This window comes from Chlorocebus sabaeus, chromosome 3 (genome assembly GCF_047675955.1).
Source record: "Chlorocebus sabaeus isolate Y175 chromosome 3, mChlSab1.0.hap1, whole genome shotgun sequence".
NCBI lineage: Eukaryota > Metazoa > Chordata > Mammalia > Primates > Cercopithecidae > Chlorocebus > Chlorocebus sabaeus.
The window spans coordinates 38,054,215-38,070,323 of NC_132906.1; the positions used below are offsets into that span (position 1 = coordinate 38,054,215).

Sequence of the window (16,109 nt, forward strand, 5' to 3'; positions counted from 1 at the left end):
AAAGCACATAAAATGTTTGTGCTACTTCTAAAACCTACTATATTATAAATTCTCTGTTTCCTTAACTTCTATTCTGAGTCAAACAATGAAAGTACTGGACACATTTCTACCTTCCTCAGAAAAGTTGACCTCTGGCAACTATGTTGGGTCAGAACTATTCAGAATATTGAAGAATCCCTCCTTTGACTGTGACAATCCTCCCAGAAGTTCCAAACACAAAGGGAGAGACCACCTGGCTTAAAACCACTAATTGATTATGTTACCAAAGACACAGCTGACCCTCTCACAGATTTCCATAGAAAATAATTCTCAATCTTCTTATATAGGTATAGTCTAGTGACAGTTAGCATTACTAATAATCATTTTGGGCCCTTTTCTTCTGTACCACGGTTAAATCAACAGTGGTAAAATACAATAGCACAATAGTTAAAAACATGACCTCATGAGAAGACTTCAATACTGGCTTCATGGCTTGCTAAATCTGTGATCATGTGCAAGTAAATTAAACTTTTTGATATATAAAATAGTCTCATGATTTATAAGTATTACATGTAATAATAAATATAGGCTGGCAAATAATATCTGATCAATAAATGCTAGCAGCAGTAGTAGTAGTAGTAGTTGTTGTTGTTATTACAATGTCTGTTCTATAAATGATGGAGTAAAGAAAAGATAAATACATCCAAGCCAATGCAATTCCATTTATTCTACCCTTCTATATTGAGAAAGTATTAAAACTATTGGCTTATTTATATGCACCAATTGCCAATAACACTAGAAAACTGAAAGCATTACTGCACAAAACTAGAATATGGGCAATGATGGAAAGTAATCTAAGTTTTATGATATCTGTAGAAGACAGGGTAATTGTTAAAGCCTTTATGAAAGCAAGTACAAACATTAATTGCATATCTGTTGAGATTGGCAGAGACATTCCCAAGTAGTATTTATGTAATATGCATTTCCTCGAAAATAGAGGCCTAATTGCTTAGTTATTCTAAATTGCAGAATGGAAAACAAAGGAGCAGTTTTGGCCATGTGGGTAAACAACAGATTTCTAAAAGCTAATTATCTCTTTATTTAATAGACTGAAGTTGCACCAAATGAGACATTTACGTCTAATAAATAATAGACAAATTGTAACCTAAAGGCTAAAATATAGGAGCTGCTCATACAGTTTTTATTGCTCCATTAAATAAGCTCTTATTTACTTCCCCCACAAAACGTAATTACACAACACTGGGTCCATTTCAAGGCCATTTTGATCTGCTATTTAAAAATGATGTGAATCAACTTGCATACTCAGGAAGTCTTAGAGTATAATGTTTGAATTCTATTCTCAAATGCCCTATTTGTGTCCATGATTAAGAAACAGAAATGGAATTTAGAGAAAGTTGTGCATAATCACATAAAATTATTACTACTACTTGCCTTACTAGAAATGATTACACATAAGAACAGTTATGCATTTTAAATTAATAAACACTAGTGTCTACGCTTGGTAGTCTTCATGTCAGATGAATACTGTAGGTATTTCTTAAATTAAAATAGTTCAAACTCAAGGATCAACCTTAGACGCTTATTCAAAATTCATATATTGATTAAAAAAAGACATTGTGAAAATGTAACTTGCTTGTTTATGTAATACCAAAACATTCAACAGAAATAACCAAAACTGTGTATGTGAATATTTAAGAGACCTTCACGCTCATCATTTAAAAAAAAATGAGAAAACAGAAACGAAAAACATCATGTTTCAACATCATAATAGACTGCTTTCTTAGTTTTGAGGCTCAAAAGGATTTTTAATGCTTCATTTTTCTTCTTGGAGAAATTTAGTCCACTATTTTTACCTTTATTTTCATTCTATTAACAAAAATCACATTCTGAAATGATAGTGATAATAAATAATAGTAGATTTGGAAATAGTTGCCTGTTCTCTTGCCAACGGCAAGTAATGATTTACTGTGAGTAAGAAAGAACAGGAATTTAATTTACTCTGCTACCTCAGATAGTGATATAAGAATTTCAACACCTGTGAAAAAATTCAGTTCTTATTTGCATGGAGGAAATACTAAAGCCACGAAAATATATGGAAGGAAGCTCTCTGTGGGTTTATGGCAGAGTTATGTGAAGATTTTTCTCTTCTTCTACCATCCAGGGATATGTGTCTTACATACGAAAATAAACTAAAACAAAAAGTTCTTGGCTCAGTGAGGTAACAAAACTAAATTCAATAATTCACCCTTCCACATTCTTTCAAGGCTGAGAAAGTCAGGCTAAAAATTTTTACAAAGATTTGAGCAGTACCACGTTCTGTACTAAAATATAACACCTGTGGAGAAAAATTACATAAAGTTTCAACTGATCCTCACAATGTTTAAAATATACACCATATTAGCACATATAGAATAGCTTATAAGCTTGGTTATCCGAAAACCACATACACTGATTATATAAATCTTAATCAACTTCTGAGGATTTTTATTAAACAATATTTAAATTAGAAAGTTTGATATATACTAATAGTCTCCTTAGTTCTCTGAGACCAAATTTTGTTACTGCCACCAGCCTAAGCAGTCTCCATCTCATTATCGTTCTTATTTTAGTTCCTATAAATTATTATCTGATATTATTTTGTATTTGGTTATTTGAAGCATTCATTAGAATTTTAAACTTCATTACAACAGGAACCTTTTTATTCTTATTTATCACTGTAATCTCAACATATAGAAAAAAACTTGATGAATAAAAGAACAATAAAAAGTGGCCTTGCTGTATTTCATTTTTTACCAATAAAATAATAATAGAAATGATAACATATTTTTATAATAGTATAGTGTCTTTATTGAAGATCATATTTGTCAAATATCACATAAGGATAAAATTCAATGTATCAATTTAAAAGTATAAAAAACTGATATTTTACATGTTTTCAGTAATTAAGTGCTAAATTAGATACACTACTTTAGTAACCTCCATTTCATAAAGCCTTCAAATGTTATAAAAATCATGACTTGACAAAAAGCATATTCCACATATAATATGGAAAAAAGGTGATTGTATATTTGTGATGTTTTTAAAAATGAAAAAGTTATCAATAAGTAAGCATGTAATAATATATTTGTTATATGATTATACGACTCACTTGGTAATAACAGTTACTTTAAGAAATCAAATACTTGGTTCTTCTACGTTAATAATTGCGTTGATTTTAAAGGAAAACTAAGGACCATTCAGAATCATCATAATTTATTGGGATTTTAGAAGAGGTCTTTCACTTTGGTGAGAAAATTATGTGTTTACAAATATTATGAAATTTGGGCTATTATCCCTAGATTATTTTAAATCCCGCAGTCTAAAAAAAAAAAAAGTCAAAGTTGACTTGCAAAAATTTCAAATGTTTTTAAAAGACAAAGTCTCACAGTAGCTTCTTAAATCATAGCTGTTTCAGCATCTTGTATCAAATGAGTTTTATTACATCTATAGCATATTCATAGGTATGATATAGATACAGCATATATCTGTATTTTACAAATATATTTAAAATTATTTTAATATCATTTATATAAATCAAAGTTACTCAGACTATGCTCTGCAGAGGGCACTCCTGAAAAATGTTAAAATGTATGATGCATATGCACCTCAGCAAATTAGAGGTTTGGAAAGTCCTATTGGGTGAGGATTTTACATTTACTTGAGGCCCACCTATGACAATTTGCAGACCATGTTTAGGAAGAGATAGTACAGAAAAAGTCTAATAAAATAATCCAACAGGTCAAATAAGATGGGCTCTATGATTAACGAAAGATATAATAAAATCTTTCTGTAAATCTATTGTTAAAATTAAAAACATTCAAGCCTATTTTAAAATTAAGAAAAGAAGGTAATGTCATCAACATAAAGTTACCGATTTTAAAGCAACATAAAACAGCTATTAAACACAATTGATAGCTAAATATTAGAATGGTTTTGGTAAAATTCAGAAACAGATCCTAGTATATTAAAACCTATCTATCAAATATATGAATAATTAAGGAAGAATTATAAATAAGTGGAGTAGAGTCATATTATAAATAATCAAAACTAGAAAAGAAATGAAGTTGATATGAAATCACTGAAAGGATGATTTTATAAACTTAAAGGTGATAGAAAAAAATAACAAAGGCAAATATTAAAACATCATAGAATGAAAATAAAATAGTTTTATATATGTCAAGATATAGAAATAAAAAAGCCACATTGGAAAGAGATATTTAAAATGTAAATATGAATACATACTGAGCTAACTTGTACAAATCAATAAAAGAAAGATAACAATTCACGACAGAGGAACGAAAACTGAACTATAAACCCTTTTAAAAGTCCAACTTTAGTAATACTCAAAGAAATGCAAATTAAGATAATAAAACATAAATTTAAAATCTATAAATTTGGAAAAATCTTTAAAAAATAAGAATATTCAACCAAGGCACAATCATAACTCAATGTTGAAAGTTGAGAAAATTAAAGTTATGCTTCTGAAAATCAATTTGTAAGTATGCATCAAAAGTCTTAAAAATATCCTTTTCTATTCTATGTCCAATAAAATAATTATTTTCTATTTATGAATAAAAAGATTAATCACATTGAAAAATCAGCAATAACTATTGTTCCATGACTTCATTACTGACTAATGCAAGTTAAATTATATATGGCACATCCAGTGGAATCAATCATATAGATATTAAAAATTATAAGGATTACAAGTTATTAATAACATGAAACATTCAAAAGTTCAGCAATATAAAGTGTGACACTGAACTGCATAGCTACTATTAGAAAGCAGAAAAATTTAAAACTGAAAGAACAGTGTGTAGAAATGTTTACAGTGATTCTTTGGATAGGAAGATTATGGGTAACAGTCTTTTGATCTACTTTTTTTTTTAGGTGTTTTCTATAATGTAAATAAATTTGAAAAATAAACTCATTCTTAAAAATGAAAATTTCCTTACGGAGACACAAATTTAAATTAAAACATTACTGAGATTACACTGGAAGTTTTATTAGAATTTCTGTGCCCTATCAAGTTTCAATCTTTCAAACTGGTATAAGAGAGAATGACTGAGACACTCTGTGTGATCAGACTCTGGGCAAAATCCACAAACAATGCATCCAATCTGCCATCTAGCAACTCATCTAGATAACTTTAGCCAATGCTAAAAGAGCTAATGTTCAGGCTGGGAGTGGTGGTTCATGCCTGTAATCCCAGCACTTTGGGAGGCTGAGGCAGGTAGATCACCTGAGGTCAGGAGTTAAAGACCAGCCTGGCCAACATCGTGAAACTCTGTCTCTACTAAAAATACAAAATTAGCTGGGCATGGTGGCAGGCCCCTGTAATCCCAGTCACTCGGGAGGCTGAGGCAAGAGAATCCCTTGAACCCAGGAGGTGGAAGTTGCAGTGAGCCAAGAACGCGCCATTGCACTCAAGGCTGGGCAAGAAGAGCAAAACTCCATCTCAAAAACAAATAAATAAATAAATAAAGGGTTAATGTTCAAACACCATAATCTTCTGTAAGTTAGGAAATAATATATTAATTTAAAATTCTTTCCAGAAGCATATTTTAAAAATAAATACTAAATCTTTCTGATCTCCATTTTCATTCATACTTAAAAATAATTCTGAGAATATTCCCTGAATTTCAAATATAAACAAGAAATTGTGCTTAGATGATGTTTCTTCCCAGGAAGAAACAAGTGCAATACATTAAGGTACTCCGTTCACTTTAGTAAGCACAAAATATACCTGTTAAGTGAAAGTAAAGAAGGCAAAGTAGGCATCTCTGTCTATTCCTGGGGAAACCTGAGGTGAATTTGCAACCCTGAATTGTAAACTATGGTGATTTAGCAGTGAAGCGGATGGATTTTAATTAAAGCCTTGTTCAATCCTTACTGACTTGGAAGTAGAAAAGCCAAATTTTTCAGGGAATGAAAATATAACTACATTTTACATAATTCTTTTGCTTCTAAATAAGTGGTATCTTTTAGCTTCTTGAAATACATATATACATATGTTTCTGTAAAATTTCAGTACCAGACTCTAAAAGATACTTTGAAACATATTGACAACAATTTTGTCATGTTTACAGGGGGAAAAAAAGTATCCCAAATGTTCAGACTGCTTTTTTCTTTTTGTTGTTTTTTTGAAACAAAATCTCACTGTCTCCCAGACTGCAGTGCAGTGGCAAGATCAAGGCATACTGCAGCCTCAACCTTCCAGACTCAGGCGATCCTCCTACCTCAACCTCCTGAGTGGCTGGGACCACAGATTGGAATACACATAAATTCCATACATTGCAGTTGGCTAATATTTCACTTAAGTCTCTTTCTTTTAAACAATGTTTATCCTCCATCACTTTTTTTCCCTCCCTTGGGATATTCTGTTGAAGAAATCAGGTTACATGTCCTATAGAATTCTCCACAGTCATTTTCTGATAGTTACTTTATTAACTGACATACATTATTAAAGATTGCTCATTGAGTTAGTAATGAAAGAAACGTGAATACGCTGGAAGCAAAACAGCATAACAGAGGACCAAATCACCTATGACCATTAGAATGAAGACACTACACTACTTGTTAGTAAATGGAAGGGAGAAAAGACCAAAAAGAAACAATTGTTCTGCGGTTTAATTACAGAAACAAGTGATTGTATTTTCCTTTTTCACTAAGTTCATTAATATGCTAATAAAGCAGCCAGTATAAATCTTAAGTATACATAGAATAAATAGCAAATGTGATAGTACTCACCAGTCTTCACTTCTAACAAACGCTTTTTCTTTTGTTGGCGTTCAAGTCTTTCTCTCTCTGCTAATTCTTTAGCTATTCTGGCACGTTTTTCTTTTTCCTCTGCTTCTCTTTTTTTGATGTTCTCCTTTATTGCTTGCTATTACAAAAATTTTTGAAAAATGATCAATTTTAACCAGTGATTCACCCCACAAAATGGAAAATTATCTATTTGAAAATATACTTAAGGTAGAGACATGATTATCTTTTAGATAATGGTGAGTTATGTTAGTAATACATTCTTCTAAAAGGTATGCACAGAAACCCTTGTTAAATATGTTATGTATCTATAAATACGACTGTTATTAAACTTAAACCTGCATCTTTAAAACATCTACATCTTGATGGAATTAACTAACTAAAAGGGAGATGGGAGACAGAAACTGAAAATAAAACAAGCATTTAATTCACAAATCAAAACTTTTCCCATATACATTTCCAAAAGTGTCTAGTAACTGAATTAGGGTTTTCCATATCTTCTTTGCAAAGCAAATTATCAAGTACAAGACAAATTATCAAATTAGAGACATGATAAAAGAAGTGAAATCTTGTAGTGGCTACTTTTTATTATAATCATATATGAATTTTTCTCATATAGAGAGAAATATCGTAAAGATAACTAAAGAAATGTTTGTCATTTCTAAGCCAGGTCCTCTGGCTATTGATCAAAACTAATAATAACATGCTAATCATAAGAAGATCTCAATAGATATGTGATTATTTGTTTAATTTCTTATTTCTTAAGTGTTACACACATCAAGAAATGCCCCTCATGTGGCATTAAGGGGAATTAGCAGGTAAATATGGGGTTTTCAAGTGCCAACAAAGAGAGTAACATTATATTAAACACCAATGAAACCAAACAGGTTAACACACTGGAAGTTTATCACCACTGGTACTAAATAGAAAAGTGTGTAATTAAACTATAACAAGTAGGTGGTTTATGTTGTTTTGGGGGAAGGCTTTTATTTCTTTACTGTGGCATTCTTTATTTTAACCCTAGAGTTAGCACAAGTTCTTCATTAAAAATCAAATAATAAAGTTTAATATTTTTGACCAACAACAAAAAGAAACAAAAAGCATAGAGTAGAGGGGATAGTAGCTCATGTATGCATGCATCCATCCATCCATCCATCCATCCAATTAATACTTACTGAGAAACTACTAAATAGTATTGTTGTAAAGTGGAGGAGAAAGAAAAAGAGAGAGGAAAGGAAGGTAGAGAGGGGAGAAGGAAGAGTGCATAAGAGAGGACACTAAAATAAGTTTACATTCTATATTGTAGGGTATCGTAGGAGGCAGAGATAAACAATAAATAACAACAACAAAATAAGAGTGCTGTGATAGCATTCCTGAGAGGTTACTTTACATTAGGTAGAGAGATAAGGTCTCACTCTGACTTGATTCAAGTTGAATCTTGAATGTCAAGGAGCTAGGTAAGTGACGATCTAGAACACATCAAGCAGAGGGAACTGCTAATGTAAAGGCTGCTGGTGGGTTTAGGAGACAGAAAGAAAGCCAGTATAAAGGTATAAGATGAGGTCAGGGAGGTATGCTGAGGCTTGATCCCTCAGGTCTTCTAGGCCAAGATAGAGAGGCTGGATTTTCTTTTAATGCTTCTGGAAAATGACTAGAGATTTTCAAGCAGACAAGTGCAAAACTACATACACTGAGATACAAGCACCAACAAAGCACCTTTGTTTTGAACTGTCTTTTCAAAGATATTTGCATAATGAACAGTATTTGAAGACAGATGTAGTATCTCCCTCCTAAGCTAAGGGGTTTGTTACTGCCCAGAATGATAAACTGGAGCAAAGGCTGGACAGTCTACTACCTATTATAAAAGACTGCATTCCCTAAATTCAGGATTTCCCTCCAATGACACAAACCACTATGGATGCAAGTGTCATCTGTCCGTTTCACATAGCCCTGTGGGAGTACGGGTTCAGAAACCTAAAAAAAAAAATTGTTTAATCTGGCTATTGTTATTGTGTGAGTGGCAAAGAATTCTTTGTCTCTGACCCCAAATGAATGAAATGGTGTCAAGTTAACTTGTTAGCCTGTTAGTAGGTAAACTCTCAAACTCTTCACAGTTCTTGACATATATAAATGATAGTTATTATTGCTAAGCTATAAAATACCAGCTGCAATACTAGATACTTTATTATGTGATCCCTTTAATTCTCAAATTGGATTCTGCATTCTCTAATTTGGCCCAGAGTGGTTAAATACTTGTTTACTGCAATAAAAGTAGTAAGAGGCAGTAAGTTGCAAGATTTGAAAGCTAGCTACAGTCAGTGGTTTTCTACCATATTGCTTCGTATTATGGTCATGTATATTAAGAAGCAGCTAATGAGACAAAAGTTGTAATAAAAATCAACATAAGAGGCTGGGCATGGTGGCTCATGCCTGTAATCCCAGCTCTTTGGGAGGCCAAGGCAGGTGGATCACGAGGTCAGGAGATTGAGACCATACTGGGCAACATGGTGAAACCCCACCTCTACTAAAAATACAAAAATTAGCTGGGCATGGTGGCACACACCTGTAGTCCTAGCTACTTGGGAGGCTGAAGCAGGAGAATCACTTGAACCTGGGAGGCGGGAGGCGGAGGTTTCAGTGAGCCAAGATCACACCACCACACTCTAGCCTGGCAACAGAGCAAGACTCCATCACACACGTGCGCGCACACACACACACACACACACACATCAATATGAGAATGGTAGGAGAAGACAATCATGGGTTCAAAGACAAGTGTGTATATTTGTATGTGTGTGTGCATGTATACTCATGTATCTATGTATCTATAAGGGAGATGGGATAAGAAGATAGGTTGTGATAGAGAAAGGATAAGCAAATATTCAGGAATCAAAATTGTATTTCTTGCTTGAGAGAAATTAACAAGAGGAACCTACAATAAATAAATAATATATCATGTAGCTTATTTATGAGTCTAATTAAGGTATAACATTTTCTGATGTGAATTTTCTACTCTAACGACTGAATACATTTAAATGTGAGTACATAATAGGCCATCTGCTATCAGATACAATTGCCACACCCTTTTAGCATTCCCATGGGTAATAAAAAGTCAAAATTACTTTTCTAAGACCTATAAAAACAATGTTTACATTTAGAAATAAGGTCTGAAGAGGTACTTAAACCTATTTTGTTTTATGAAAAATGCACTATTGATTTTCATTTAAAAACCTACTTCATTTAAAACATAGCATATTCTGATATTATAACTATTAGAAGAATTTTAGCTGAAAAAAATACCAATAGAGAACACAGAAATAGGTGTTCAGTCTGAGCCTAATATCCCAGTTCAAACAGTAATTTGAGATTTTCTTTTATTCTAAATGTTAAGAAGTAAAAGTAGCTTAAAACAGAAAAGCTTAATAATTAAAAGAGAACAATATCATTTTGGATGTGACTGCCTCTCAGTGACTTCCATCCTAAATTTGAATTAAGAAAGAAAAGTTAAGGGTTAGCCAGACATAAAGATAATTGGCTATAAGACAAAAATTTTTTAAAAATATCAATCATCTTTTCTTGACCTTGTTTATTTAGTCAACTGGCAAATAAACTGCACTGCCACCAACTACTTTCAGCTACACTTTGCCTAAAGAAATTCTTTGAGTGTTACTTGCCAGATAGAGTTTGGTGCAACCCCCTTACCCTCGATGTAGAATGATAATCACCATTCTATTCTCCATTTCTGTAAGTTGGACTTTTTCATATACCACACGTAAGCGAGATGATATTATGGTATTTGTTTCTCAGTGAATGGCTTATTTCACTTAACATAATGTCTTCTGGTTTCATCTATGTTGTTGCAAATGACAGAATTTCCATTTTTTCGTTTAAGGCTGAATAGTATTCCATTGTGTATATAAACCACATTTTAAAAATCCAATCATTCATTGTTGGAATCAACATTTTTGAACAGTATGAGGTGGAGATCCAATTCATTTTTGCCCATCCTTTATCCATTAATAAGCAAAGTCACTTCTTTTGGATTTCAATTGGCACATGTGTGTTGATTTACGGCTCTTTTAGTCCATTTGATCAATATATCCATGTCTTCAAGAATAATACTCTATTTTAATTATTATGGCTTACATCTTATTTTTCTTACTAAGGAATGTCTTCTATGTCCTTGGGCCTTTGCTCTTCCATCTATATTTTAGAATAGACTTGTTAAGTTTTGTTGAAAAGGACTATAAGGATTTTTAACTGGTATCTTCACAATTTTGAGTCTTATATCTGTGAACAGCATGTGGCTTTTTATTAACTTGGATCTTTAAAAAAGCCTTTAGAAAAAAAACTCATTTTCTCCATTCAGGTCTTGGACATTTTTGTTAGATTTACTCTCTACACCTTACATTTCTTTTGCTATTGCAAATGGTGCCTTCTTTAAAAATTATGATTTCTATTGTTTTATAACATATAAAAAGGTAATTTTTACTTTATGTAGAGATGGGGGTCTTGATAATATTGTCTAAGCTGGTCTTGAACTCCTGGGTTCAAGTGATCCTCTCACCTTAGCCTCCCAATGTGCTGGGATTACAGGGATAAGCCACCTCACCCAGCCTAAAAAATGTAATTTTTATATATACTACTGATAATTTTTATTATTTCTGATAAGTTTTTCTATAGGATTTGTTTTTGCTATTCTTAGAGTGCTATAATGTCAGCTTGATTTTCTCCCTTTTCAATCTTTACATTTTCAACTCCTACTTGTCTTATCTTACTATACTGACTAGGAGTTAGATTCCAAGTATTAGGTTAAAGGGTTTCCTTTGACTCCTTTTCGACTTCGGAGTAGGGTGAAGGGTTAAATTAGTTCATGGTTCTTGTTTTGAAATCTGAGTAGGATTTTCTGACTTGACTGAGAGAAATTTCACAATTTTTTTTTCCATTAGACTCAATATAGTGAATTATATTTATGAATATTCTAATATTAAGCCATAATTTCACTTCTGGGATAAACTCAACTTGGACAGGAAGAATTTATCATTTCGAACATTTAGTCATAAAATACATTTTTGTATTCCATCTGTTTGAGATAATCATTTCATTAAAATTTGGTAACATGTATCTGAAAAACTTCTAAGTCAAGTATTTATTTTGAAGATTAAAAGTCATTAAAATAAAAATTAGTTATAGAACTATTCGTGCTTTCTATTTCTTTTAAAGTAATTTCAGTAAGTTATTTTTTTCTAGGAACTTACCCATTTCATTCACCTTTTCCAATACTATCCTACAAATTTTTATAGAAAGCTCTTCTCTTTTTACTATTTTCTGTATCTTTAGTTACATTCCTTTTTACATTCTCAATATTATTTCTTTTCTCTTTTTTCGTGATCAATCTTTTTAGCAATATATCGAATTAACTTGTCTTTTCAGAATAACCTCATTTTTGCCTGTTAAGTTTATGTTACTTTTTCTTTCATTTAATCTTTCATATCCCTCCTTCTGTATTCTCTAGGATCATATAAATCCTTTTTAAATTTCTAAAGTCAGATGCTTATATCTTTAAGTCTTTCTGATAAAAGCTTTTTTATTGACACATAATACATGTACATATTTCGGGGGTGCATATGATAATCTGATATATTTATATAATGTGCAAAGATCAAATTAGGGTAAATGGAACATCCATAACCTTAAATATTTATCTTTTCTTTATGTAGGAACATTTGACTTGTTCTCTTAAGCACATATGGTACAAATTTCTTTATACTACTTTTACTGCATCCAGAAAATTCTAAAGTGGGGTGTTTTCAATATTGTTCAAGTATAATTGTTTTCCATAATTTCATTTTGACATATGGCTTTTTAAATGTGTTTTTAGAATTTTCAAAATAGAGGTTTTAAAATTTCATCCTTTTAATTGTATTTCTAATTTCATGTCATTGTGGTCAGTAAATAAATAAAAAGGACACTGAAAAATGTATTGAGATTTATTTCATGGTCTCTGTACATAACCAATTTTATAAAAGTTCAACTTGTACATGAAAAAATGTGTATTCTTTAATTATCGAGTTTGAATTCTATATACACTAATCAAATCAAGTCTGTTAATTGTTTAACCCTTGTCTTTAATGATACTTTTCTGCTTATCAGTTAAGTTAGAGAACTTCGTTGAAATTTCCTAACATAATCCTAAATCTGTCAACTTATCCATACAGTTTATTAATTTTTACAATGTCATTTTGAGGCTATGTTATTAAGCACATGCCATTTTTAAATTGTTGTATCTTTCAGGTGAATTAAGCTTTTTGTTGTCATGAAGTAATTAATGTCTTGAGTCAACTGTACCTATTAACATAGTTTTCCTCTTTCTTTTGATTAATATTTGTCTTATATTTCATTAACTGTCCTGTTACTTCAAACATTTCTATATCCATAGGTTACAGGGGGGTCTCTTATAAAGAGCATAAAACTAGATTTTATTTTTATATGATATTACAGTCCTTTAAAAAAATTATTGTGATTTATAAAATGTTTGTTTCCATCTATTTGTCTAGCTTTAGCTATGCAATTACTTTTATTTTTTCTGATTTTTTTTTTTTTTTGGTGTGTCTTTCATAGTCTATTTCTCTCACTACAGTTTAGAATTTATACTTGATATTTCTATCCTTTCACTGGTTATCCTTGTATTTTTATTACACAAATTAGCAACTTAACTAGACCTAAAGTTAATTAATATCTGTATCTCCCTTTCTCCCTTGAATAAAATAAAGAAAACCCAAATTTTAAATCTCTCTCACTCAATTTATAAATTTATATAACATTGTTTTATTGTGTACTTTCTTTACATTTGTTTTCATAATAGCTATGGCTTCTTATCTTTCAAATCTTTTTCTTCTTCTTCTTTTTTTTTTTTTTTAATTTGTTGCTTCTTAAAATACAACCTTTAAAGCAGAAGCTAGCAAACTACAGTCCTTAGATTGACCATGTATTTTGTAAATAAAGTTTTACTGGTACATAGCCACAGCTATTTATTTATGTATTGGGCATAGCTGCTTTTGCACTGTTACACGAGAGTTGCAACAGAGACTGTATTGCCTGCAAACCTGAAATATTTACTATCTGGCTACTTAAGAAAATGTTTGCAAGTCTCTTAAAAAAAATCTTTTAACATAAAGATGTTGATGAAAAACACTCTTGTTTTCTGTTTATCTACAAATAGTAGATAATTCCACCTGTGCTCTATAAAGATCTTTTGCTGTATACCCTAATTAGAAGAACATTTATGTTTGTGCATCACTTAAAGATCTCACTCTCCTTAGCCTTCCATTTTTGCAGAAAAGTAATCTGTATCTAATTGTTGTTGCGTTGGGGGTCATATCTTTTCTCTCTGGCTGCAAATCTTTTTGACTTTAGTGTTCTGCAGCTTCATTATTTATTTGAAGTGAGTCTCATTTTATTTATCTGGCTTTGTATAAGTTGTATTTCCTATTCTATGGATTCCTGATCTGGAAAATTCTTAGCCACCATTTTGAATATCGTCTTTCATTCTTTTTGAGTCTATTCTTCTGGGACTTTATACAAGTGGTAGGCCTTCTCATCCTGTTCTCCATGTTTCTTAAGAAGTATTTTACACTTCTAATTATACCGTCTCCCTGGTTTGCACTCTGGACAATTTATTCAGAGGTATTGTGCAATTCACCATTTCTATCCTTAAGTGAACACAACCTGCTCTTTAATCCACTGAATGTTTAATTTCAACCATCACACTTTCATTTCCATACATTCTATTTGTTTTTGTCAAAATTGCTCATTTTTAGTGTTCTCCTGTTGCTTTTTCTCTTTTTAAAACTTTAATGTTAAATTTCCTTAAATATTTCATATATTGATACTAAATATCTGGCGTCTTGGAGGCCTATATGTATTAACGTTTTCTGATCATTTCACCACACAATCCCTTGTTTCTTTGTATGTTTGGTGGTTACGATTGAGTGTTCTCACTTAATTGAACTTAATTTGTGAGAATCTTGAGGATCTAAATTGTAATGGTCCTCTGGCACAGATTTGAATTTGCTTCTGTAAATAGCCAGGGATCATTTCTAACCTGAATAACTTTAATTCGCTTTTGTCACAGGCTTATTGTAAACGTTTTATTCATTGTATTCACCGAGTTGTAGTCTTGTTTTTCACTCCCCAGGGCAAGCCTAGTTTTCCCCTTTGCTCACCTGTGCTTATTGTTCAGGTTTCAACTTCATGCTTTCTCTTTAACTACTTTTGCCTTGGAGATTTCCCTAATTTTCTCACAGGACAGCCACGTTTTTAAAATAGTTTGTTGTATTTTGGTGGCATGGATTTTTAAGAGTCCCTAGTAAATTGTATTGTGATAAGCAAAGTCCTCAAAAGTATACTGTTTTATAGGGTTGAACAACACAGAGATCTTATTTTTTAAAAATGTTCATATAATGCAGCAGCTCTTATTCACTATGTATTTTGGGGGATACTTTATACATGTGTATCTCATGACCCAAAGGTTATAAACCAAAAAAAAAGGGTAATTGTACAGCCATATCATATGAGTCCTGAACAAGCACTCAAAAAAAAAGACTGTGGAACTGAAGATCAAGAATGTCTTCAAGAATACATTAAGTATGACATTTCACCACTTTTAGAAGTTGTAAAAAAAAAAAATCGATCTGAGCTTATTGCTGCATATTATAAAGACAGTATAATGATAAGGGGGTAGAAATTGAAATTATATTGTTTGGTTTAAATAAGCACCTAGCACTAAATAGCTGTGTGACTATGTCTCAGTTTCCTCTACTGTAACATGGACAAAATAGTACCGGCAATATAAGGATATTTTAAGAAATAAATGAGATAAAACATGTAAATAGCTTATATCATTGCTTCACACATAAATTTTAGCCCTATATAAATGTTAACAAGTATTATTTCTTTATAATAACATCAATAATTTTTTTATTATTACAATATCATTAATGAAATGCCTCAAACACATTTATCTAGCAACAATTCAAGAAAAAACATTTTCTGGCTTATATCAATTATATATGCTTCCATCAAACATATGGGGGAGTGCCAATTTTCATAGTTCCTATGAGAATATGAATGCTTTCTATTCAGAGATGTTGGAATACGATGGTACACTGAGTTGATCAGGAGTAAAATGGTTGCATCCAATACAAGCTGTATCACTTGGCAGGGAAGCTATAGTGGCGAATTAAATATGGAAGGCAAGATGTAGTTCTCAACCTCAAGTCTGGCTATTATACCTCTAAAGACTT

At 31.5% G+C, this 16,109-nt stretch overlaps 1 protein-coding gene across 2 annotated transcripts in view; it reads right to left on the minus strand.

The window, feature by feature from the left end:
• Positions 1 to 16,109, minus strand: part of DIAPH3 (diaphanous related formin 3) — a 506,525-nt gene that overhangs the window by 143,589 nt on the left and 346,827 nt on the right. For both annotated transcript variants that reach the window (XM_073014378.1, XM_073014377.1), the window contains one exon: positions 6,790 to 6,925. In XM_073014378.1, coding sequence (XP_072870479.1) covers positions 6,790 to 6,925 — 136 coding nt within the window. The remainder of the gene's footprint in view (positions 1 to 6,789; positions 6,926 to 16,109) is intronic.